Source organism: Gobius niger, assembly GCF_951799975.1.
Source record: "Gobius niger genome assembly, chromosome: 22".
Taxonomy (NCBI): domain Eukaryota; kingdom Metazoa; phylum Chordata; class Actinopteri; order Gobiiformes; family Gobiidae; genus Gobius; species Gobius niger.
The window spans coordinates 6707548-6734430 of record NC_136873.1 but is presented as its reverse complement, the minus strand read 5'-3'; the positions used below and the strand labels follow the sequence as shown (position 1 = coordinate 6734430).

General features: G+C 34.5%; 1 protein-coding gene across 1 annotated transcript in view; it reads right to left on the bottom strand.

Moving 5' to 3' along the window:
• The window catches only part of LOC306981569 (putative voltage-dependent N-type calcium channel subunit alpha-1B), a gene marked incomplete at its 3' end in the record, with an annotated part of 221568 nt that overhangs the window by 60933 nt on the left and 133752 nt on the right, over positions 1-26883 (bottom strand). Inside the window, exons 23-26 of the mRNA XM_079581177.1 lie at positions 14897-14993; positions 7836-7996; positions 5575-5712; positions 2457-2658 (exon numbers count right to left, since the gene is read on the bottom strand). Coding sequence (XP_079437303.1) covers positions 2457-2658; positions 5575-5712; positions 7836-7996; positions 14897-14993 — 598 coding nt within the window. The remainder of the gene's footprint in view (positions 1-2456; positions 2659-5574; positions 5713-7835; positions 7997-14896; positions 14994-26883) is intronic.

Genomic DNA, 26883 nt, shown 5'->3' with positions numbered 1-26883 from the left:
AAATGTGATAATTCGACAAAAAAAAATGCAAAAAAGAAATTGAGAAAAAATGACCAAAGTTTGACAAAATTTGACAAAAAAAATTACAAAAAATGTGACAAAAATGTGACAAAAAATTAACAAAAAAAAAGACAAAAATGTGATAAAAATTCGAGAAAAAAATTACAAAAATTTAACTAAAAATGACCAAAATTTGATAAAAAATGGACGAAAAAATGACAAAAATTTGACAAAATTTGACAAAAATGACAAAAAAATGACAAAAAATGTGACAAAAATATGACAAAAATTTTGTAAAAAATGGATGAAAAAATAATTAAAAAAAAGACCAAAAATGACAAAAATGTCCCAAAATTTAACAAAAAAATGACAAAAAAATGACAAAAAAATGACAAAAAATGTGACAAAAATGTGACAAAAATGTGATAAAAAATGACGAAAAAATTAGAAAAATGTGAGAAAAATATGACAAAAATGAGTTAAATACCCAACAAAAAAATGATGGAAAAAAAATCTGATGACGTCAATGTGCATCATGTTTCTGGTCTTGCGTGACACTTTTGCTTTTTACAGGTATTTGGTAATCACCTCAAACACATCTAAATCATTACACTTCGTTGGTTAGAAAATGTAATATTGATCTCAAACGGCCTATTCAAAAATAACCAAAGCCTTTTCCCACATTCTCTCTTCTGGGGAACATCAGCACAGAGGGAGCTGAGGAACATAGATGATTATGAATTATAGAATAGCTTACATCACAACTTTTTCAGGGACATTTTATGCAGCTTGTAAAATGGTATCAGTGGTGGAAGAAGTTTTATTTTAGCCAGACAGAGCTGCTTATGAGCCAAACCTGTGGACACGGACTCAGCCATAGAACATGTTGTCACTTGGCTTGTATCTCAAACCTGATATGACAACAGGACTTCATGTTTAAGCCGATTTCTTTGTTGTTTTCTTCATTCCAAACAACACCATCATGACTGTGCCGCCTCATACAAGGTAACACAACGAGGGCAAACCTTCACTTTCAATGACGTCTTCTAACACGTTTAACCCCTCAACCCCCACCTGAACCGAGCACATTTTCTTCAGTTTGGCTTTACCCCAGTCCAAAAGCTTCTGGAAAAAAGGTGGGAAAATAGCGACAGAGCTGAGACGAAAACAAGGATGGAAATGTGACAAAAAAGTGAGAAAACATTGACAAAAAAGTGACGAAAAATTGATGAAAAAGTGGCAAAAATGTCACAAGAAATTCACAAAAAATTGACAAAAAAAATGACCAAAATGTGACAAAATGTGACAAAAAAATGCAAAAATATGACAAAAGTGTGATAAAGATTTGACAAAAAAATGACAAAAATGTGACAAAAAACTGATAAAAAAATTGACGAAAAAATGACAAAAAAGTGACAAAAAAATTACAAAAATGCAATAAAAATGTGACAAAAAAAATTAAAAATGTGACAAAAAATGACAAAGATTCTATCAAAAATCGACGAAAAAATGTGACAAAAAATGACAAAAAAATTACAAAAATGCAAGAAAAATTTGACAGAAAAATTAAAAAAAATGACAAAAAATGACAAAAAATTGACAAAAAATTGACAAAAAAATGTGACAAAAAATGACTAAAAAGTGACAAAAATGTGACAAAAAAATGCAAAAATATGACAAAAGTGTGATAAAAATTTGACAAAAAAATGACAAAAATTGACAAAAAATGACAAAAAACTGATAAAAAATTGACGAAAAAATGACAAAAAAGTGACAAAAAAATTACAAAAATGCAATAAAAATTTAACAAAAAAATTACAAAAATTGGACAAAAATGTGATAAAAATTTGACTAAAAAAATGACAAAAATTGGACAAAAAATGACACAAATTTGATAAAAAATTGACGAAAAAAATTGACAAAAAATGACAAAAAAGTGTCAAAAATTAAAAAAAAAAATACAAAAATGCAATAAAAATTTGACAAAAAATGACAAAGATTCGATAAAAAAATGACACAAATTTAATAAAAAGTTGACAAAAAAAGTGACAAAAATGTGACAAAAAAAAATACAAAAATGCAATAAAATTTTGACAAAAAAACCTTCAAAACATTTGACAAAAAATGTGACAAAAATGTGATAAAAAAATGACAAAAAAATGGCAAATGTGGCAAAAAATGACAAAAAAAGGCCAAAAAAGCTACAAAAATGAGTTGAACACCCAACAACAAATGATGGAAAAAAAAAATCTGATGACGTGAGGAAAAAGATCCTCTCGGTTCAGGCGGGAGTTAAGAGGTTAAAAAGGAGTGAGGACAATCACACTTTTCTCACATCCCAAATCAGTCCATAATGTCCAACAAAGACAGCAACATTATTACCACATTAACAATTTCCTCAAACACAGCATCAATGATTAGTTTTAGACCTTTGCGGACTATTGCGCACACGATACCTCGTTTTTCTCCAGGCTGCAGTCGGACATGGCCTTGTCCCCCTGCTCCTGAAACGTGATGATGATCAGAGCCACGAAGATGTTGACGAAGAAGAAGGGGAAGACCACGAAGTAGACCACATAGAAGATGGAGGTCTCCATGCGGAATCCCGGGCTGGGGCCCTGGTCCTCGTAGGTGGCATCCATGGAGTGTTTCAGGACCCTGGACAGAGACGGAACCATGAGATATCAGAGGATCAGAACAGTGGAAACTTCAGCGTCTCATCTCAGATCTGACTGTGTCTATAATTCAGCAAACATCACAATGACTTACTCACATCCTTAACCTCTTACCACCCGCCAAAACCAAATGCATTCTCTCCTCTTTGGCATTGTTGTCTTTTTTTGCTGGATTTTTGTCACTCTTTTGCTGGATTTTTGTAACTTTTTTGCTGGATTTTTGTCACTTTTTTGCTGGATTTTTGTCACTCTTTTGCTGGATTTTTGTAACTTTTTTGTTGGATTTTTGTCATTTTTTCTGCTGGATTTTTTTTTACTTTTTTGCTGGATTTTTGTCACTTTTTTTGCTGGATTTTTGTCACTTTTTTGCTGGATTTTTGGCACTTTTTTGCTGGATTTTTGTCACTTTTTTGCTGGATTTTTGTCACTTTTTTGTTGGATTTTTCTCTTTTTTATGCTGGATTTTTGTCACTTTTTTGCTGGATTTTTGTCACTTTTTTGTTGGATTTTTGTCTCTTTTTTGCTGGATTTTTGCAACATTTTTGCTGGATTTTTGTCATTTTTTTTGTTGGATTTTTATCTTTTTTTTGCTGGATTTTTATCTTTTTTTGCTGGATTTTTATCTTTTTTTTGCTGGATTTTTATCTTTTTTTTTGCTGGATTTTTATCTTTTTTTTGCTGGATTTTTGTCTTTTTTTGCTGGATTTTTATCTTTTTTTTTGCTGGATTTTTATCTTTTTTTGCTGGATTTTTATCTTTTTTTGCTGGATTTTTGTCACTTTTTTGTTGGATTTTTGTCTTTTTTATGCTGGATTTTTGTCACTTTTTTTGTTGAATTTTTGTCTTTTTTATGCTGGATTTTTGTCACTTTTTTGCTGGATTTTTGTCATTTTTTCTGCTGGATTTTTGTCTTTTTTTACCCTATTTTTGTCACTTTTTTGCAGGATTTTTGTCACTTTTTTTGCTGGATTTTTGTCTTTTTTTGCTCGATATTTGTCACTTTTTTGCTGGATTTTTGTCACTTTTTTGTTGAGTTTTTGTCATTTTTATCGCTTCCTTTGGTTACTTTTTACCTTTTTTTTTATTGCGTTTACATCCTCATTTTCTTCTCGCTTTTTGCCTCTGTTTTGAAGAAGCTTTTAGATTTGGAGAATTTGCAGAAAACATGTTCAGGTGGGAGTTACGAGGTTAAGGTAAACAAGTTACGTAGTACCTAAAGTTTGGTAACATTAGTCCTCTTGGGGCCTCAGTCTTATTACTGATTAGCTCTGCACTGAGGGCTCTGTGTGCAGCTGTGTTACAGGTGATGATACGTAAACAAAAAGCTGCTGATGACTGTGTTCAGTGCTCTCACAAAGCCACACAAGAGCAGCTGTGAGGAGTCCTGATTGCCACTTCAGAGAATACACTCATTACGACCCAGACATCATTTACACTCAGCAGGTGAGACGGCTGCGAATGACTCACGGCAGACAGTTACACCGATAAAAGAGAAGAACATCACTGTGAGTTTTGATGACACAGCCTTCTGTTGGTTTGTAAATGCAGGAGATTAAAGAAACTGCCTTGTGTAAAATTGCTCTCTCAAAATGGCGGTGCTGAATGTCTTGAAATAGGCCTCTGTCTCTTTAACCTCTTAACTCCCGCCTGAACCGAGAGGATCTTTTTCCTCACGTCATCAGATTTTTTTTTTCCATCATTTTTTTGTTGGGTGCTCAACTCATTTTTGTCACATTTTTGTCATTTTTTTGTCAATTTTTTGTCACTTTTTTGTCATTTTTTTGTAATTTTTTTGACACATTTTTGTCATTTTTTGTCAAATTATTATCACATTATTGTCATTTTTTTCATTTTTTTGTCACATTTTTTGTCACATTTTTGTCATTTTTTGGTCATTTATTTGTCAATTTTTTATCCATTTTTGTCAAAATTTTGTCATTTTTTGTCACATTTTTGTCATTTTTTGGTCAAAATTTTATCACATTTTTGTCTTTTTTTTGTCAATTTTTTCTTCACATTTTTGTCATTTTTTTGTCACATTTTTGTCAATTTTTTATCACATTTTTGTCATTTTTTGGTAATTTTTTTGTCACATTTTTGTCATTTTTTTATCCAATTTTTGTCACATTTTTGTCATTATTTGGTCAAAATTTTATCACATTTTTGTCATTTTTTATCAATTTTTTGTCACAATTTTGTCATTTTTTGGTCAAAATTATATCACATTTTTGTCATTTTTTGTAATTTTTTTGTCAAATTTTTATCACATTTTTGTCACATTTTGTCACTTTTTTTGTCAAATTTTCGTGACTTTTTTGTATTTTTTTGTAATTTTTTTGTTACTTTTTCGTCCATTTTTTCTCAATTTTTCGTCAAATTTTTGTCCATTTTTCCCCCATTTTTTGTCACTTTTTCGTCAATGTTTGCTCACTTTTTTCACATTTTCATCCTTGTTTTCGTCTCAGTTTTGTCGCTATTTTCACACCTTTTGGACTGGGGTAAAGCCAAACTGGAGAAAATGTGCTTGGTTCAGGTGGGAGTTAAGGGGTTGATATTGTCTGCAGTTCACAAACTATCCACCAGGGGGTGCTGCAGCGCCCTCAGTACCCCTGGGTTCCCACGGCCCTGCTGGACACTGTGGGGAGGGGGTTCTACTGAGGAGCAGTGGTTGGTTACTCGGCTGGTGACGAAAGCTCGGAGGCGTCTCCAGGAGGTGGGGGCGTTCCTAGGAGGACTCAGGCAAACCTATCCCTAAAATGGCCGCCATCAGAGTTTTTACAGATTACTCAAAAATACGTGAATGTGCCAAGGCAACACTTCAGGCATGTTTTTAATGAGGGAATGACATAATAACATGATGTAAAGTATCTGTTTGCAAAGAGAGTGAAGCTGCACTTACAGGGGCCAGCCTTCTCCGGTGGACACGGTGAAGAGAGTGAGAAACGCCCACAGCACGTTGTCATAGTGGAACTCGTACTTCCTCCACTCTCTGGGCTCAGCCGCCACGTCGTCGCGGTTATAGTCCAGGAACTGCCCCCTGACACGGACACAGGCGGAGTTTAACGGATCGTACAAACATGCAAAAGGAGGTCGTTGAACGTAACACCGCATGTGGAAGAAAGAAGGCGTCTACAAATGATCCAAAACAAACACAATGGACGACCTCAAGCGGCAGACAACTCTTTACTCTTTACAAGCAGCACACGGCTCATCTTCATCTGTGTGTAGGACGTAGTACATGTGGATCGAGTCGGAGGCTAGATTATTGGCACGACAGGAGATTGTGTGAGCAGTGCAGGAGACGCACGCAGCAGTCCGGGACCAGGGGTGCCAGGTGGGCGGCTTTTTTTTGTTGAGTTTTTGTCACTTTTTTGTTGAATTTTTGTCACTTTTTTGTCACATTTTTGTAGAATTTTTGTCACTTTTTTGTTTAATTTTTGTCATTTTTTTGTTGAGATTTTGTCACATTTTTGTTGAATTTTTGTCACATTTTTGTTCCATTTTTGTCACATTTTTGTCACATTTTTGTAGAATTTTTGTCACTTTTTTGTTTAATTTTTGTTGAATTTTTGTCACATTTTGTTGAATTTTTGTCACATTTTTGTTGAATTTTTGTCACATTTTTGTTGAATTTTTGTCACATTTTTGTTGAATTTTGTCATTTTTTTGTTGAATTTTTGTCACATTTTTGTTGAATTTTTGTCACATTTTTGTTGAGTTTTTGTCACTTTTTTGTTGAATTTTTGTTGAATTTTTGTCACATTTTTGTCACATTTTTGTCACATTTTTGTCACATTTTTGTTGAATTTTTGTCACATTTTTGTTCCATTTTTGTCACATTTTTGTCACATTTTTGTAGAATTTTTGTTGAATTTTTGTCACATTTTGTTGAATTTTTGTCACATTTTTGTTGAGTTTTTGTCACTTTTTTGTTGAATTTTTGTCACATTTTTGTCACATTTTTGTCACATTTTTGTTGAATTTTTGTCACATTTTTGTTGAGTTTTTGTCATTTTTTTGTTGAATTTTTGTCACATTTTTGTTTAATTTTTGTCACATTTTTGTTGAATTTTTGTCACATTTTTGTTGAGTTTTTGTCACTTTTTTGTTGAATTTTTGTCATTTTTTTGTTGAGTTTTTGTCACTTTTTTGTTGAATTTTTGTTGAGTTTTTGTCACATTTTTGTCACATTTTTGTTGAATTTTTGTCACTTTTTTGTTGAATTTTTGTCACATTTTTGTTGAATTTTTGTCACATTTTTGTTGAGTTTTTGTCATTTTTTTGTTGAATTTTTGTCACATTTTTGTTGAATTTTTGTCACATTTTTGTTGAATTTTTGTCACATTTTTGTTGAGTTTTTGTCACATTTTTGTTGAGTTTTTGTCACTTTTTTGTTTAATTTTTGTCACATTTTTGTTGAATTTTTGTCACATTTTTGTTGAATTTTTGTCACATTTTTGTTGAGTTTTTGTCACTTTTTTGTTGAATTTTTGTCATTTTTTTGTTGAGATTTTGTCACATTTTTGTCACATTTTTGTTGAGTTTTTGTCACATTTTTGTCACATTTTTGTTGAATTTTTGTCATTTTTTGTTGAGATTTTGTCACATTTTTGTTCCATTTTTGTCACATTTTTGTTCCATTTTTGTCACATTTTTGTTGCGTTTACATCCTTGTTTTCTTCTCATTTGTTGTGGCTGTTTTAGCGCTTTTTTCTCAAGAAGCTTTTTGATTAGGGCAAAGCCAAACTGGAGAAAATGGGATCCGTTCAGGTGGGAGTTAAGAGGTTAAAGTTATTTTATCATTTTTGATCAAAATCACTATTTTGAATGACAAAATCAAGGCTCGGTTAAATAGTAAACAATACTGAAAATAAGTCATATTTATTGGCCGAGTTTGGCTGCCCAGATCTGGCAACCCTGCCCGGGACTCTGAATGGAGTGATATGTGCGGCAGCCAACTCAAAGAAAAGAAATAACATTAGCGGTGGCTTCATTATAAACTGCACACCTTAAACTAGGCTGAGAAAATAAACAAAGGCACACGGTGGAGCACATATGGGTTTTTCTCAGGCCGATATTGCTTGGCCGATATTTTTGACTGATATTTCCAAATGTCTGGTCTATAATCATGTAAAAATAGGCGAGTGTAGGTGAGTTTACCTGCAGTCCTTCTCCAGGCCCTTGGACTCGTCGGTGCAGTAGAAGAACTTGCCTTTGAAGAGCTGCACCGCGATGACGGCGAAGATGAACATGAAGAGGATGTAGACGATGAGGATGTTCAGCACGTTCTTCAGGGAGTTCACCACACAGTCAAACACCGCCTGCAACACAGACGGACACTCACGCACTCTGGACACGACTGGAGCGAACACTAGGGTGCGTGATTTCTGGATTAACACGGGTTTTAACCTCTTACCAAATGCATTCTGTCCTCTTAGGCTGTTATATAGGTCTGTGTAACACCTCATTTGAAAGTTAAGACCCACAAAACTGATCTTTTTCCTCGCGTTGTTGCTGTGTTGTGTCACCTTTATGGATTTTTTTTTTGGTCACATTTTTGTTGATTTTTTGTCATTTTTTTGTTGACTTTTTGTCACTTTTTTGTTGAATTTTTGTCACTTTTTTGTTGAATTTTTGTCACATTTTTGTCACATTTTTGTTGAATTTTTGTCACTTTTTTGTTGAATTTTTGTCACTTTTTTGTTGAATTTTTGTCACATTTTTGTCACATTTTTGTTGAATTTTTGTCACTTTTTTGTTGAATTTTTGTCACTTTTTTGTTGAATTTTTGTCACTTTTTTGTTGAATTTTTGTCACTTTTTTTTTGATTTTTTTTTATTTTTTGGTTGATTTTTTGTCACATTTTTGTCACATTTTTGTTGAATTTTTGTCACATTTTTGTTGATTTTTTGTCATTTTTTTGTTGACTTTTTGTCACTTTTTTGTTGAATTTTTGTCACTTTTTTGTTGAATTTTTGTCACATTTTTGTCACATTTTTGTTGAATTTTTGTCACTTTTTTGTTGAATTTTTGTCACTTTTTTGTTGAATTTTTGTCACATTTTTGTCACATTTTTGTTGAATTTTTGTCACTTTTTTGTTGAATTTTTGTCACTTTTTTGTTGAATTTTTGTCACTTTTTTGTTGAATTTTTGTCACTTTTTTTTTGATTTTTTTTGATTTTTTGGTTGATTTTTTGTCACATTTTTGTCACATTTTTGTTGAATTTTTGTCACATTTTTTTTGAACTTTTGTCATTTTTTGGTTGAGTTTTTGTCATTTTTTTGTTGCATTTTTGTTGAATTTTTGTTGAATTTTTGTCACATTTTGTAGAATTTTTGTCACATTTTTGTCACTTTTTTGTTGAATTTTTGTCACTTTTTTTAAAAATTTTTGTCATTTTTTGGTTGATTTTTTGTCACATTTTTGTTGAGTTTTTGTCATTTTTTTGTTGCATTTTTGTTGAATTTTTGTTGAATTTTTGTTGAATTTTTGTCACATTTTTGTTGAATTTTTGTCACTTTTTTGTTGAATTTTTGTTATTTTTTGTTGAATTTTTTTCACATTTTTGTTGAGTTTTTGTCACTTTTTTGTTGCGTTTACATCCTTGTTATTTTCTCATTTTTTTGTGGCTGTTTTGGTGCTTTTTCCCAAGCACCTTTTTGATTAAAGCCAAACTGGAGAAAATGGGATTCGTTCAGGTGGGAGTCAAGAGGTTAAAGTGGAGACATCACACATAACTAATCATACACCTCAGCACTGATATTTTAAAGGACAGACGAGGAGTAGATTCTGTAGCATCATCTGCCGTTTCCTGTGAATGTTTTCCTATCGAAGCTCTACATTTCGATCTTCTGAACATATGCATCCTTGTCCTCGCGTGTGCCCCTGTCAGCCTCCCTCTGTCAGTCGTCCGGGCTCCGTGTTGACATGAGTGAGCCGTGCGATGGTGAATCCTGCACCAGTCAGTCTGTCTGTCCGTCCGTCCGTCACAGAGCTGCCACGTCCCATCTGAATCACTCATCTCCCCCATTCACACCCACAGCCTCTGTCACCGCTGCTGCACTGACGGACTGACACAATAATGCTGTGCTTAAACTCAGGGCCTGCACAGCGCAACCAGACTGTGACATCACTTTTCCTCTGTAACGCACTGGATCAGGGGCAAAAGACATCAGCGTACTTGAGGACCTAGCAGGGGGTACGGGGAACTATTTCAGATTGAAAAAAGGGGAAAATGTAACATAACTTTTATAGGAAATGCTATATTTTTCAGTAAAATGTGTTGCTTTGGGTCAAATTGACTCTCAGATTGAGGCTGTCTTGGTTTTATTGTCACAGGGACTAGATGCAAGTTGTCATTTTATACTCACTACTGCCACCTCAGGTCTTAAGCGTAACTGCAGTTTCTATATTAAGCTCGTTTTGAGTGGCAGTGCAGGATTTTCGCAGTAGTTGTGGTGACTAGGTCTGGGCTCATTTTACAACTCCATCTAGTCCCTTTAACCTCTTAACTATCATCTATCATCTACTCAACTATCACTAACATCTTTTTTTTGTTGGGTATTCAACTCATTTTTGTCATTTTTTTGTTACATTTCTGTCATTTTTTGGTCACATTTTTGTCATTTTTTTGTCACATTTTTGTCATTTTTTTGTCACATTTTGTCACATTTTTGCCACATTTTTGTAATTTTTTTGTCACATTTTTGTCACATTTTTGTAATTTTTTTGGTCAAATTTTTATCACATTTTTGTCATTTTTTGTGTGACATTTTTGTAATTTTTTCTTCCATTTTTTGTCAAATTTTTATCACATTTTTGTAATTTTTTCGTCACATTTTTGTAATTTTTTTGTCAAATTTTTATCACATTTTTGTAATTTTTATCACATTTTTGTCACATTTTTTGTCATTTTTTTGTCACATTTTGTCATTTTTTTGTCGCACTTTTATCTTTTTTCCTTCCATTTTTTGTCAATTTCTTGTGACATTTTTGCCACTTTTTCATCAATTTTTTGTCACTATTTTGTCACATTTCCATCATTGTTTTCGTCTCAGTTTTGTTGCTATTTTCACACCTTTTTTCCAGAAGCTTTTGGATTGGGGTAAAGCCAAACTGGAGAAAATGTGCTCGGTTCAGGTGGGAGTTCAGGGGTTAAGGATTTATCAAAACTACTACTCTTATTGATACTCCATATGGATCCAGTACTTTAAAGGTACTCTTATGTAGGTAAAAATGTTATATGGCCTATATATAGAGACTACTGTGAATTTATTTCCAATTTGCTCACATTTAATACATGGGAGGTAAAATACAAATATAGACTAAATTGTACAATAAATATTTTTAAATGATCTAGTAAATGAAGGATAAATCTAAAGTGTTGTTAATCACAGGCTGTTGGTTAGATTTGGCTGTAGCTCTGGGACTCTGAGCCCAAATGAAAAGTTAGTGCTACAAAATAATGAACCAGAGCCACAGCCTGTTTTCCCCTCGTCATCACGCTCAGCTTGTGTCCCGCTCAACACCGGACGTTAAAAATAGACTCCTCCCAAAACTCCTTTGTTCAGAGCAGGGATGTCGAAAACCACATACGACTAACTGTCCGAGACAAACAGATGAAGAGCAAGGACTAAAAAGGATCTAATCAGGGGTGGACATTTACAGTTTTGCTCTGAAGTATCGGTGTAATTTTTGTTTTAACTATCTATGCAAATAACATGCTATATTAAAACAAATGGTAACTATGGAAGAAGCCGAGTTTTAGTAGAACAAAACCAACAACTGTAGAAATTTAGTGCAAAAAAAAACAACTTTTTTGTCATTTTCGTAATTTTTTTGTCACATTTTTGTCATTTTTTTAAATCAATTTTTTGTCTTTTTTTGGTCACATTTTTTTCATTTTTTTTGTCACATTTTGTAATTTTTTTGTCACATTTTGTAATTTTTTGTGTGACATTTTTGTAATTTTTTCTTCCATTTTTTGTCAAATTTTTAACACATTTTTTTCATTTTTTGGTCACATTTTTGTCATTTTTTTTAATCAATTTTTTGTCTTTTTTTGGTCACATTTTTTTCATTTTTTTTGTCACATTTTGTAATTTTTTTGTCACATTTTGTAATTTTTTGTGTGACATTTTTGTAATTTTTTCTTCCATTTTTTGTCAAATTTTTAACACATTTTTTTCATTTTTTGGTCACATTTTTGTAATTTTTTGTCATATTTTGTAATTTTTTTGTCACATTTTGTAATTTTTTGTGTGACATTTTTGTAATTTTTTCTTCCATTTTTTGTCAAATTTTTATCACATTTTTGTAATTTTTTTGTTGCACTTTTGTCATTTTTTCTTCCATTTTTTGTCAAATTTTTATCACATTTTTGTAATGTTTTTTGTCATATTTTTGTAATTTTTTGTCACATTTTGTCATTTTTTCTTCCATTTTTTGTCAAATTTTTATCACATTGTTGTCATTTTTTTGTCGCACTTTTGTCATTTTTTCTTCCATTTTTTGTCAAATTTTTGTCACATTTTTGTCACTTTTTTGTCGCACTTTTGTCATTTTTTCTTCCATTTTTTGTCAAATTTTTATCACATTTTTGTAATTTTTTTGTCACATTTTTGTAATTTTTTGTCACATTTTGTCATTTTTTTGTCACATATTTCTCATTTTTTTGTCGCACTTTTGTCATTTTTTCTTCCATTTTTTGACAAATTTTTATCAAATTTTTGTCATTTTTTGTCACATATTTCTCATTTTTTTGTCGCACTTTTGTCATTTTTTCTTCCATTTTTTGACAAATTTTTATCAAATTTTTGTCATTTTTTGTCACATTTTGTCATTTTTTGTCAAATTTTGTCATTTTTTCTTCCATTTTTTGTCAAATTTTTATCAATTTTTTTTCATTTTTTGGTCACATTTTTGTAATTTTTTTAGTCACATTTTGTAATTTTTTGTGTGACATTTTTGTAATTTTTCCTTCCATTTTTTGTCAAGTTTTTATCACATTTTTGTCATTTTTTTGTCGCACTTTTGTCATTTTTTCTTCCATTTTTTGTCAAATTTTTGTCACATTTTTGTAATTTTTTGTCACATTTTGTCATTTTTTTGTCACATTTTGTCATTTTTTTGTCACATATTTGTCATTTTTTTGTCGCACTTTTGTCATTTTTTCTTCCATTTTTTGGCAAATTTTTATCACATTTTTGTAATTTTTTTGTCACATTTTTGTAATTTTTTGTCACATTTTGTCATTTTTTCTTCCATTTTTTGTCAAATTTTTATCACATTTTTGTCATTTTTTGTCACATTTTGTAATTTTTTTGTCACATTTTGTCATTTTTTGTCACATTTTGTCATTTTTTTGTCACATTTTTGTCATTTTTTGTCACATTTTGTCATAGCTGGTTCTAACTATGGAGGTTATGTGTGGTTTTATTTCTAAATAGAACCCACACATTCCGTAATGAGTGTCAAATCCAACAATAACAATGCTCTGTTGCAATGCCATGATGAAATGATATCGGCCTTATGTCTGGTCAGGAATTTATAAAAGTACTGCACCCTCGTTAGCTTGTCTGACAGAGCTCATTATGAACAGGATCCAGACAATGACACTGTAAGCTCTGATGAGGACTAACGAAGCACACGGAGTCCAGCGAACCGGCCCGTCACTGCTAATGAACACAACCTCGTTAGGATGTGGCATTTGGATATTGTAAGATGCCAATCACTTTGACTGTTTTCTCATGAGGCGCGCTCAGGGGAATGTCGAGAAGTCATTTTATTGCAAACAATTCACTCGTTAATGTCTTGACTCCCACCTGAACGGATCCCATTTTCTCCAGTTTGGCTTTACCCTAATCAAAAAGATTCTTGGGAAAAAAAGCACCAAAAATGTGACAAAAATGTGACAAAAATGTGACAAAAATGTGACAAAAATGTGACAAAAATGTGACAAAAATGTGACAAAAATTCAACAAAAATGTGACAAAAATTCAACAAAATGTGACAAAAATTCAACAAAAATGTGACAAAAATTCAACAAAATGTGACAAAAATGCAAAAAAAAATTGACAAAAACTCAACCAAAATGTGACAAAAATTCAACAAAAATGTGACAAAAATTCAACAAAAATGTGATAAAAATTCAACAAAATGCAACAAAAACTCAACAAAAATTCAACAAAAATTCAACATAAATTCAACAAAAACTCAACAAAAATGTGACAAAAACTCAACAAAAATGTGACAAAAATTCAACAAAATGTGACAAAAATTCAACAAAAATGTGACAAAAATTCAACAAAATGTGACAAAAATGCAAAAAAAATTTGACAAAAACTCAACCAAAATGTGACAAAAACTCAACAAAAATGTGACAAAAACTCAACAAAAATGTGACAAAAACTCAACAAAAATGTGAAAAAAATGTGACAAGAATTTGACAAAAATGTGACAAAAATTCAACAAAACTTCAACAAAAATGTGACAAAATTCAACAAAAAAAGTGACAAAAACTCAACAAAAATGTAACAAAAATGTAACAAAAACTCAACAAAAATTCAACAAAAACTCAACAAAAATGTGACAAAAATGTGACAAAAATTCAACAAAACTTCAACAAAAATGTGACAAAAATGTGACAAAAATTCAACAAAAATGTGACAAAAAATCAACAAAAATGTGACAAAAATTCAACAAAAATTCAACAAAAAATGTAACAAAATTTCTGAAAAAAAGTAACAAAAATGTGACAAAAATATGACAAAAATTCAACAAAAATGTGACAAAAATGTGACAAAAATTCAACAAAAATGTGACAAAAATTCAACAAAAATTCAACAAAAATGTGACAAAAATTCAACAAAAATTCAACAAAAATGTGACAAAATTGAAAAAACAAAACAAAAAAAACATACAAAAGGTGACACAACACAGCAACAACACGGGGAAAAAGGTCAGTTTTGTGGCTTTCAAATGAGGTGTTACACAGCCAAAAGAGGACAGAATGCATTTGGTTTAGGCGGGTGGTAAGAGGTTAACCGTGACTTTAAGAAGATGATGTTACTTTATGTTCCACTTTCCAGGATTCCTTGCTTTTCTGTAATCATAACGCTTGTTTAGGTCGTGCATGTCCTAGCATTGTATCATAGACTCGGTTAATCTCTGACCACGGCTGTGTAAACCCGATGACTGAGCGGTGAATGGGTGTCTGACCTTGAGCTTGGGCAGGCGTTTGATGGTCTTGAGCGGCCGCAGAACCCTCAGCACACGCAGGGACTTGATGGTGTTGATGTCTTTCCCTTTGGTCCCTCTGTGCGGATCCACAGTTTAGTTAGAGAGGCACAAAACACAACACATTTCAGGAGCCGACACGGAACAAGAGTTAGTAAACGCATGCTCTGGGTTAGCAACGTTATTCTACAGAGATCCCATGTGGTCTGGACTATTTTTGTTCAACCATATTTCATTCAAAACTAGGATGAAAAAGAACTACACTTACTGCTCCACAACTAGTATTTTCAACCAAATGAAGATACAGAGAGAGGTACAAAGTGGTTTATCTTCCCATATAAACGTAAACAACAGAGAATGCTAAACATAATGCTAACGCTAACTTCAGGCCAGTGCCAGAGACAAAACATTCAGTGAGGTTTTGACTCAACTTTATCTGTGTGTGTGTCAAATAGTCCACCAAAAAAAACATCTAAAAAGAGTGAAAAAAGCTATACATGCTTTTCAGTCATGTGACTTTTGTTGTTATGGCGGCCATTTTGAATACCGAAGTAGAATTATGCAGTACTTCGACGTGTAACAGTATCTCTACTCAGGATGAACTGATTGACAGTGACGTTTTTATTTACTCGTAATCATTGCTCAAGATAACAGTAAAAACATGACCCTAGAGACGCACATTTATGTGAAAAAAAACAGTGTTTAAGCTGCTCAAGACGCTAGCATGCTACCGGTTAGCATTTAGCTTCAGCTGTAGAGCAGAACTGTAGTATTTCCTCAGTGTAGTAGCATGCTAACTTCTTGAGCAGCTTAAACACTGACTCAGACTAAAATTCAGACAAAAATTCAACAAAAATGTGACAAAAATTCAACAAAAATGTGACAAAAACTCAACAAAAATGTGACAAAAACTCAACAAAAATGTGACAAAAATGTGACAAAAATTCAACAAAAACTCAACAAAAATGTGACAAAAATGTGACAAAAATTCAACAAAATGTGACAAAAATTCAACAAAAACTCAACAAAAATGTGACAAAAACTCAACAAAATGTGGCAAAAATGTGACAAAAATGTGACAAAAATGTGACACAAATTCAACAAAATGTGACAAAAACTCAACAAAAATTTGACAAAAATGTGACAAAAATTCAACAAAAATGTGACAAAAATTTGACAAAAATTTGACTAAAATTTGACAAAAACTCAACAAAAATGTGACAAAAAAAAAAAAACATACAAAAGGTGACACAACACAGCAACAAAAAGGTCAGTTTTGTTGGTCTTAGCTTTCAAATGAGGTGTTGCACAGCCAAAAGAGGACAGAATGCATTTGGTTTAGGCGGGTGGTAACAGGTTAACCGTGACTTTTGGAAGATGATGTTCAAACCAAACTTTAGGTTCCACTTTCCAGGATTCCTTGTTTTTCTGTAATCATAATTGAAGCCATTGACAGTTGATTGATGACAGTTGCTAACCGGTAGCATGCTAACTTCTTGAGCAGCTTAAACACTGACTCAAACTGAGACTCTGTCGACATGACAAACTGTAAAAATCACAGAGAAAGGTTTTCTGTTTCCTCTTTGATGTGTTAATTTAGTCTGAGGAGTGAAGCAGATCTTTAGTAAATCCTTTTTTTTCCATCACTTTTTTTGTAGGGCAGTCATCTCATTTTTGTCAAATTTTCATGACTTTTTTGTCACTTTTTCGTCCAATTTTTCTCAATTTTTCGTCAATTTTTTCTTTCTTTTTTGTCAATTTTTTCTCACTTTTTCGTCCATTTTTTCTCAATTTTTTGTCAAATTTTTCTCACTTTCTTGTTAATTTTTGTCATTTTTTGTAAATTTTTTGTCACTTTTTCGTCAAATTATTCGCATTTTTTTGTCAAATTCTTATCACTTTTTCGTCCATTTTTTCTCAATCTTTCGTCAATGTTTTCTCACTATTTTGTCACATTTCCATCCTTGTTTTCGTCTCAGTTTTGTTGCTATTTTCCCACCTTTTTTCCAGAAGCTTTTGGACTGGGGGTCAAGCCAAACTGGAGAAAATGCGCTCGGTTCAGGCCGGAGTTAAGGGGTTGATATTGCCTGTAGTTCACAAACTATCCACCAGGGGGGGGTGCTGCAGCGCCCTCAGCACCCTGGGTTCCCACGGCCATTAAAATGCCACTGTCAATCTTTCATTTTCATCCTGAGTAGAGATATTGTTACATGTTTGTAGTACTGCATAATGCTGCTTCGGAATTCAAAATGGCTGCCGCTATCAGTACGGCACTGCCCAGTCGGCTGCATACACAGTAACCAGGATGTGACGCTAGTTTAATTTAACTGATATACTTAATTCAAATACATCCTCTTTTACACAAGCCCCACATGCGATCTCTGTAGAACAACACCCGAGTCGGTAGAATTTCTCCAAAATGCAAAGAAGGGAGGGTCTTTCTTTGCAGGAACCCGTGCTGTCAGTCCACTAATAACAAGAGAGCAGAGCCATCAGTCACACACACTGACATGGAAGGGGGGCCGAGGACAAAAGGGCCCCCAATTAACCAGGCACACAACAGACACCGCCTGTCAACATGGACGCTTTCCACTACGGTTTTTGTTAGTGGTGGGACTTTATTAAGAGATTTAGTCGAGTTAAAGGGATGTTTCAGGATTTTTTGACATAAGGCATCATTTTCTGGTTGATCCATTCCATGATCATTTCAAACAGCAGCATTTTAGAGAATGATCTTCTTAGATTTGTTGGCTTAACTCTGGGAATAAACAAGTTTGACAGTGTTTTTGGCTTCACGCCGTGTTCGTCCCTTTAACCTCTTAACTCTGAACCGAGGATCTTTTTCCTCACGTCATCAGAATTTTTTTTTCCATCATTTTTTGTGAATTTTTTGTCAATTTTTGTCACATTTTTGTCATTTTTTTAATCAAATTTTTGTCATTTTTTGTCAATTTTTTAGCCATTTTTTGTCACATTTTTGTCATTTTTTGTCACATTTTTATCCTTTTTTGTGTCACATTTTTGTAATTTTTTCGTCAATTTTTTGTCAATTTCTTGTCAATTAGTGATTTTTTTTGTCCCATTTTTGTCATTTTTTGTCCCATTTTTTGACATTTTTTTGTCCCATTTTTGTCATTTTTTGTAGCATTTTTGTCAAATTTTTATCACATTTTTGTCACATTTTTTGTCATTTTTGTCAAATTTTTATCACATTTTTGTCACATTTTTTGTCACATTTTTGGTCACATTTTTTGTCACATTTTTATAATTTTTTGGTCAAATTTTTGTAATTTTTTCATCAATTTTTTGTCAATTTTTTGTAATTTTTTGTCAATTTTTTATCACATTTTTGTCCTTTTTTTTGTCAATTTTTGTCATTTTTTGTCACATTTTTTGTCACATTTTTGTCATTTTTTTGTCATATTTTTTGTCAATTTCTTGTCAATTTCTTGTCAATTTGTGAATTTTTCTGTCACATTTTTGTCACATTTTTGTCACATTTTTGTCAATTTCTTGTCAATTTCTTGTGACATTTTTGCCACTTTTCCATCAATTTTTCGTCCCTTTTTTGTCAATGTTTTCTCACTTTTTGGTCACATTTCCATCATTGTTTTCCTCTCAGTCTTGTTGCTATTTTCACCGCTTTTTCCCAGAAGCTTTTGGACTGGGGTCAAGCCAAACTGGAGAAAATGTGCTCGGTTCAGGTGAGAGTTAAGCGGTTTTGTCTCCACGGTGTGAGGAAAGCGGATAAATAAATACCCTTGAAGCAAACCATGGCAAAATCCTCACGTTGGTTATCGGCAGGCCTGTGCACCGTTACGAGAATATACATCTTTGGACTTTTCGGAGAGACAAACCCACACGTGTATCTCCAATGTCAACTCGCTCTCGTCCTTGTGCAAAGGGAACTTCGCTGGCTCAACAGATGATTATGCTGATTAGTAATTGCACAGTGAAGTCCTGCCATGTCCCATAGGCCTCTCTTAAAGTGTGGACCGGCGCGTCTTTGGCTGCCTGTCCTTTTCGCAGCCTCCTACAGAGTTTGGCAGAACATCCTCCAGGCCCGAGTATCAGATGTCGCGGGGAAGTTTCACTCGGGGATTGTCTCCAACGGACTTTAATATAGCAGAGAAATAAACATAATTGTGGCTTATGAACCTGCTTTTGGAGTCTTTTAGCTAAGTGTGCCGATTTGTTCAGTTCAAAAATACGAAGAAGACGGCCATGTTGAAAATACAAATTGAAGCAGCAGAAGAAGAAGAAATGATCAAAGTAAAAGAGATTATTCAAAGTGCCAGGATGAAGCAAAAATACTCCCACTCGGGGAACGTTTATTGACAAGGGGGCAAAATTAAAAGTCGAGATGCACCGATCCAGCTTTTTTTGTTTGAGGATCTGCCGATATCCGATATTTACCGATACTACAGACTTTCTTATAAGTGAAAAATTGAATTGATTCTTTTCTCCATTTTAAGATTCAAGTAATATTTTGTTGTCATGATATTACAGATCAATTATCAGTAATATCTATTGATAAACTCTTGGATAAAATTTAACAAGGATCACTGGACTTTCCTACACTTAATATCCTTGAGTGTATGACAGGGTTTAGGTTATATTAATATAAACAACTCACTTAAAGTGATCCGATCATTACAAACAGTGTTTATTTCGTCGACTAAAATATTTAGTCTTAATTTTAGTCAAAGTGATATTTTTGACGAATAAAATTGGACTAAAACTAAATTAAAAGTTTCTCATGAGACTAAAACTGTGACTAAAATGTCCAGATATTTTAGTCGACTGAAATAAGACTAAATAAAAATGAAAAGGAGAGACTAAAATTATCCAAACTTCTATTAACCGTCTGAAAGAGCCTCAGATCATGTAAATTCTCTGCCAAATGAACAGGTCTGAGCTTTGTTCATGTGGAAGAAGCTCCATTAAGTCGAGGAACCTGATTAAATATGATTATAATGAATACTATAAATATAAGTCGACTAAACTAGTCTTAAATTTAGTCGACTAAATTGACATGCAATTTTAGTCGACTAAAACTAGACTAAAATTGAAAGTTTTTTTTTGAAAAAGACTAAGACTAAAACTAAAATAAAATATGTTGTCAAAATTAACACTGATTACAAATATGTTAGATCAGTGTTTTCCTTACTAGGCTACTTTAGGTATTTCTATCATAGTTTCGGACCCAGCCTTGATTAGTTTTCGCTAGCATTAGCGTTCGCTCCCGCTAGCTTTAGCATACTGATGCTAAGCACGGAATTTTGCGCATTTGCCCCTGAAAAAGAGATTCTTAATCTCAGTGGGACTATCCTGGTTAAATAAAGGTCAATAAATAAATACAAATTCTCTCCTTTAAAGCAGCACTAAGTAACTCTTGCCCCTAGAGGCCATAAGCGCAACTGCAGGTGTCGTAGCAAGTTACGATTTTTTAACTTATTAATTGTCTTGGAGAGTAAATACTACGCCGACAGAAAGGGACAGAAGGATATTGTACATCCATCCAAGTACACAGTTTCACTCAAACTTGGCTGTAAATACTGTTTAAAGTGACGCTAGCCCACAGTTAGCTTTGCCCGTTAGCCTGTTAGCTTCTTCTTCGTGATTCTATTAGTGTGTATTGGTGACTCCGGTCCAGTGGCAGACAAGTTGCAAACATGGTTTTCTGGCCAGAGACACCAGGGGGAGATGAAAGACCCTCCAATCATCCCATAAACACTTGTATCACCCCCACAGGGACAAGGGAGAGGAGTTATTAAGGTAAACACGTTACTTAGTACTGCTTAAAAATGCCCATATTCACTTAGATTGAGGTGGTAAAAGTTGTGTTTTGAAGGCATTGCGAGACAAAACTGGTATCGGTTCCAAATGGAGCACCGCACATGCAACGACGAAGCAGATTGTGGGGGAATCAGTCGGAGAGATAGCTCGGCTTTTCACTCCTCTGCTCTCACAGGGGGGGGGGGCACCACATGAGAGACCAGTCCCTATAGAGCTCCCCTGGTCACCCTCCCATCGGGACGTGAGCCCCTCAGCCGAATCCTCTCCATATGGTGGAACAGCAGCTCTACCATGAGCCGTTTCTGGGTAATTAAGTTGCTCGCACGTCTCCGGCGAAGGCGCTCAGACACCCTACGGGGGAAACGCATTTCGGATAATAAATCACGGAGGGTGGTTTTTTTGTCTGCCGAAACATACCCCATACTGGTGCGTTGTCAAGGCAACTGTGACAAACGATTTTGAAGGAAATGTCCAGCAAAACCAAACCTTCTGAACATTTAGTCAAGTTCATCTTTACTTCGGGAGTTTCTTCTTCTACTGCTGACTCTGCTACTTGTTTTCAAAGCCCATAGATACATTTCTCACAGCAGATTGTTCAGTAGAAGTGAAAAAACGGCAGTTGTAGCTCGCGCTAGCTAGCCGTTAGCGTTAGCCCGATGCTAACATGTAGCATCAAGGTTAGCATTCTCCGTTTTTTTATGTATTTATGGGCTGTTGAACCACTTTGCTCCTCCCCATGTCTTTGTTTCTTTATTTAGTAGAAAACTATATTTATAATTCAGCGTTTGTTAACATATGGTCATGTAGAAAAACAGTTAAGGGGAAAAACAAATTGGAGAAAAATCTAAACTTTCTCTAATTATTCAAAAACTACTGTAACAAATGCTGAATTATGAATATAGTTTTCTTCTAAATAAAGATACAAAGACATGGGGAGGAGCAAAGTGGTTCAACAGCCCATAGATACATGAATAACGGAGAATGCTAACTTGATGCTTCATGTTAGCATTCTTCGAAAACTATGTTCATAATTCAGCATTTCGTTAGCCACATAGCATAACTGCCTAAGTCATTTTGTATTGTTAAAATGGCAATAAGAGAAAAACAATGTGTTTCCTATAAAACGTCTTTTTACATGTTTTCCAAAATCAAAACAAAACTGAGAGGCAATTATGCTATGTGGCTAACGATTTGTAAAAGCAGTTTTTGAATAATTAGAGAAAGTTTAGACTGAGTTTTTGTCACATTTTTGTTGAGTTTTTGTCACATTTTTGTTGAGTTTTTGTCACATTTTTGTTGAATTTTTGTCATTTTTTTGTTGAATTTTTGTTACATTTTTGTTGAATTTTTGTCATTTTTTGTTGAATTTTTGTCTTTTTTTTGTTGAATTTTTGTCACATTTTTGTTAAATTTTTGTCACATTTTTGTTGAGTTTTTGTCATATTTTTGTTGAATTTTGTCACATTTTTGTCATTTTTTTGTCACATTTCTGTTGAATTTTTGTCACATTTTTGTTGAGTTTTTGTCACACAGCATCGGGCTAATACCAACAGTTAGCTAGCGCTAGCTACAACTGCCGTTTTTTCACTTCTACTGAACAATCTGCTGTGAGAAAATATCCATATGGGCCCGATTTACACTTGACTTTATTTGTATGTGATAAATAAGTTCATATTCCACCAGAAAATGGCTAAAAAGAGTGAAAATTGTGTTTCTCTAAAGATTCTACTTTCCCCCCTCGGCGAAGCCACGCCCCCTTCTATGACGAGATGCCGTCTGTATCCACTGTTTTACCACATGTCATTCCCACTGTTGTCAATAGAGGGCGCTCCATTGTCCCTTCCACAGTGTCGACACAAATCAGGTTATAAAACATGAAATATTATTACCAAATAATGTTTATAGGCCACAATTATGCAGGAGGATCTGATTTTAAGTGCATTTAGATTTTGTATTTTCTTGATTTAAGAGCAAAGATGTTCTTATTCCACTTCTTTTTTCACTTACCTTCTCAAATCAAGAGTAAATACAAAATTGCTCTCATGTCCTAGAATGAAGCTGCACATGAGAGTCAGTCAGAGGGAAGCTCACACATGACTTGAGACACCTGATTTCCACTGGAGCGCGTGCAGAGCCCCGCGCCCAGTCCCGACGGGGCTATTTTTACTCAAGCCTGTGGAGAGAAGCACGGTTCCATACATTCGCAGCTTGGGTGGGGGGTTTCTCCATGTCAGTGATGAGAAAAAAAAACGTACTGCCAGGTCTTAAGGAAATGACATGCGGCTCTCATGCTCGGATGACCTGGCTGCTGTGGCATGCAGTCGGAAAATGATAAAACATCAATGGTCAGGGCTTGTCCTTACGAGTCAAGGAGCACTGACCAAATCTGTTGTTGCACAATAGCTTTCAGAAGGGAGGGGGAGGGGCATATTTAAGCAAAATAGCATTTAGGGTCTTTTTTTTACCAAACTACAACTTGTGAGTCCTAATGTCTTCCGAAATACGTGCTCGGTCACAGATGAGGCGAGAACGAAAATGCTTTGTTAGAGCTTGTCCTTTTTAAGGGGAGACACTACAGGCAAAACTCAATTTTTTCAGTTTTCAGGTTTTGGGCCAAATTGGTCTCTGAACATATAAGCTTTCACCCGGAAACAGAAAATATGCCTAATCTTCACCAAAACATGTTTAAATATTGCGCTGATTCAATGTTCCCCCGTAGACTTATATGGGAGAACGCAATTTCAAGGGCCTTTTTCTCAAAACACATTTTTCTGTCATTGTGGCGACACTATGTCCACGTCAGTCGGACCTAAAGACTTCACATTTTCCAGCCTTGGACCGAACAATATTTGGAAGATTTTTTCAGAGGGATTTTTTATTATTTAATCCCTTAAGCCCCATTTATGTAGTTTTGAATGTCAAAAAATAAGGCGAAAACTACATTTTTACAAAATTTTCCACTAAAAAACAGCTTATTTTAAAACTAAACAAGAAATCCAAAATCCCCTCTGAGAAAGTCTTGGCAACTCATTCATTAATAAAATTAAACCATAAATTTGAATGTAGCTCTATCCATTATTCAGATTTCGTCGCCGAAAAGATGGGAAATTTGGGGCATTTTTAGGCATAAAACATCTTGTTCTTATATGAAAAGATAAAATGACAGAAAACTTGCAATGTGTTTTTTAGGTGTAGCTGTAGGACTACGCTTGGATTTTTGGTCAGGATCCTCAAAGACTGTTCAAGTTCATGGGAAATATGCGCCAACTCTTTTCATTCATAGCCAATCTTGCAAAGAGTTAGCATGCTAGCAGTTAGCAATAAGCGATTCATTCTATCACTGCTGGAATATTATTGAGGGACAGAGCGATTTGTTACACCAGTCACCGACCATATATTTACCGGACATTTGCTTTTCATAGCCGGCTAACGGAAACCCTGGTTAGGATCGAACGCCGCCTCTTCTTTTTTATCTCTACAGGAAGTACATGTTTACGTCCCAGCTACTGTAAATATCTCTCTTTTTTGCAGCTCGACTCAACGTTGACTAGGGCTGGGTACCGTTAAATTTTTTCCGATACCGGTACTTTAACGATACTTAGTTTTCGGTACCGATACCTGAAGGATACTTTTTTTCGGTACCGATACTTAATTATTTGTCATTTAGAACCATAAAACTGATGAATAATGTTAATTTATTATTTTCCTTCCATTTAATTTCTTTTACATTTGTATTAGTTGTTTGAGATGAAACTTCCTTAAAGGGGCTAGATGCAAGTTGGCCATTTTATACTCACTACTGCCACCTCAGGCCATACGTGTAACTGCACCTTCTATATTAAGCTCGTGCATGACGGCAATGGAGGAATATACATAATTTTAACATTTTTAAACTCCCTATAGTCCCTTTAACAACTGTATACTGTATATTTTTCTTCAACATTTTCCCCAATTTTTTTTTTTTTTCTCCCAATTTTCCCCTTTTTTTTCTAATTTTCCCCAAATTTACTCCCAATTTTTTTTCTTTCAAATTTTTCCCCACGTTATTTCCCTTTTTGATATTTTTGATTCCCCAATTTTTTTTTGCCAAATTTAACCCAAATTTTCCCCACTATTTGCATTTTTTACTTGTCTTTCACTCTTTTTTTCTTTTTAAATTTGTATAACCAACAGCATAAAAACTCGAATATAACGATTTTATATTCCTTTTCGGTACCTGCGTTCGATACTTTTATTTTTCCGATACCGGTAGTACCTTCGATATCGTACTGGTATCGTTTAACGGTACCCAGCCCTAACGTTGACCAAAGACGTATTTCGGAAGGAAGAGGAAAAGCTGTTGATGCTTTGCCACATACTTTCAGGTGGCACAACAGAAATGATAAAACAAAGCTTAAACATCCAGCATCGTCAGTCTCCCGGGGCCCCGGCACACACGCCTCGTCTGATCACATTTCAAAACCGGCCCTGGACTGCGATCCCGTCGTCCGGTGACACGTGGGGTCAGGACGGGGGGGGGGGGGGTTACTGTGTGATATAAGACGTCGTGGCTGAGACTTCCACCGCATCAGCTCAACACAGCAGAGGAGTTCACAGGACGAGGGCCACCCCAGGGCTCGTGTTAAACTGACGGCTTCAAACCCCCTTTCTGCGGAATTGGGAAACTATATAACCTCTTTGTATCCTCTCATGGGGCACGTTCGCTTTAAACTCCATGAGATCTGGCTCGAGGCGAGACACTGCAGGTGAAAAGGGGGGAAAAATGTATTCCGAGATATAATTTTGAACCTATTCCTGTACATTACTCACATAAAAATGACTCTAGCTAATGGTTAGAGCCAGTTGTTTGTGTTTATACTCAACACAGAAGTAACACTTTTGTTTTTGCTCTCATTTTTCATGGGGCAATCTGTCAGACTCATATCCCTGAAAGATTGTTCATGAGTCTGTCTTAGTTAGTTATTGCACGTGTCCTGCAAATTATCTAGCACCACTTCTCTACTAGCTTAAACTAACCCAAGCTAACACTAATCCTGACCTTAAAGGGATATTTCCGGATTTTTGACATAGGGCCTCATTTCCTAGTTATCCAGATCCTGATTTCTGGAGATATTTTTTTTTGTAATTCATGCAGTTCTTATGTTTGAAGAGTTTTGTGGCGCTAGGCTAATGCAAGGCTAGTGCATGTCTATGGTATCAGCTAGCCTGCATTAAAAACAGTGTGACCCGCTCCACAGAGCACCTGAGGCAAATCACTTATAACACCAGACTAACCATATAAATGTCTGTGTCCATAGAGTAATTTTTGGAATATAACTGACCTTGCATCGCATTTTGAGGGACTATTTTCTCGCAGATCACTCCGCCGCCGCGTAGCTTATACAACCACGAAGCTGATGCTGCTCAAATATAAGCTATTTTAAATGTAAAATGGTTAAAATTATATGGACACAGACATTTATATGGTTAGTCTGGCGTTATAAGTGATTTGCCTCAGACTGTTTTTAATGCAGGCTAGCTGATACCATAGAAATGCACTAGCCTAGCATTAGCCTAGCGCCACGAAACTCTTCAAATATAAGAACTGCGTGAATTACAAAAAAAAATATCTCCAGAAATCAGGATCTGGATAACTAGGAAATGAGGCCCTATGTCAAAAATCCTGAAATATCCCTTTAAGTTTACAAAAGGAGCGGCGAATAAAGTGACAGATCAAGACAGGGCTGTGCAATTAATCGAAATTCAATTACAATTTCGATTATTACACTAAACGATTACAAAACTAGCATAATCGGAAAAAAAAAGATTATTATTTTTTTAAATTTTTTTCTATGTATATAATTTTTTTGCAAACAGACTTGGCGCTGTGTGGTGATGTCATCAGGCCGCGCCGCTCAGTTTGCTTGCGCAGGTGTGAGGGCCGGCCAGCAGGGGGCAGGTGTGAAACAGAGACCTCTTCTTACTCGAGGCAAACTTGAAATCATTCTCTAGCAAAGGAGAGGTGACAGATTTAGACAGAGAATATGTATGTTTTTGAGTTCACCCCATGAACAATGAGATATATATAGTTCGGTATATCTATAATCTAATCAACTGATAAATGTCTGTTGTTAAAACTTGAGCTTGAGAGTGGCTGAAACCAGGCTTTGATATCGCTCCAGTGGCTGAGG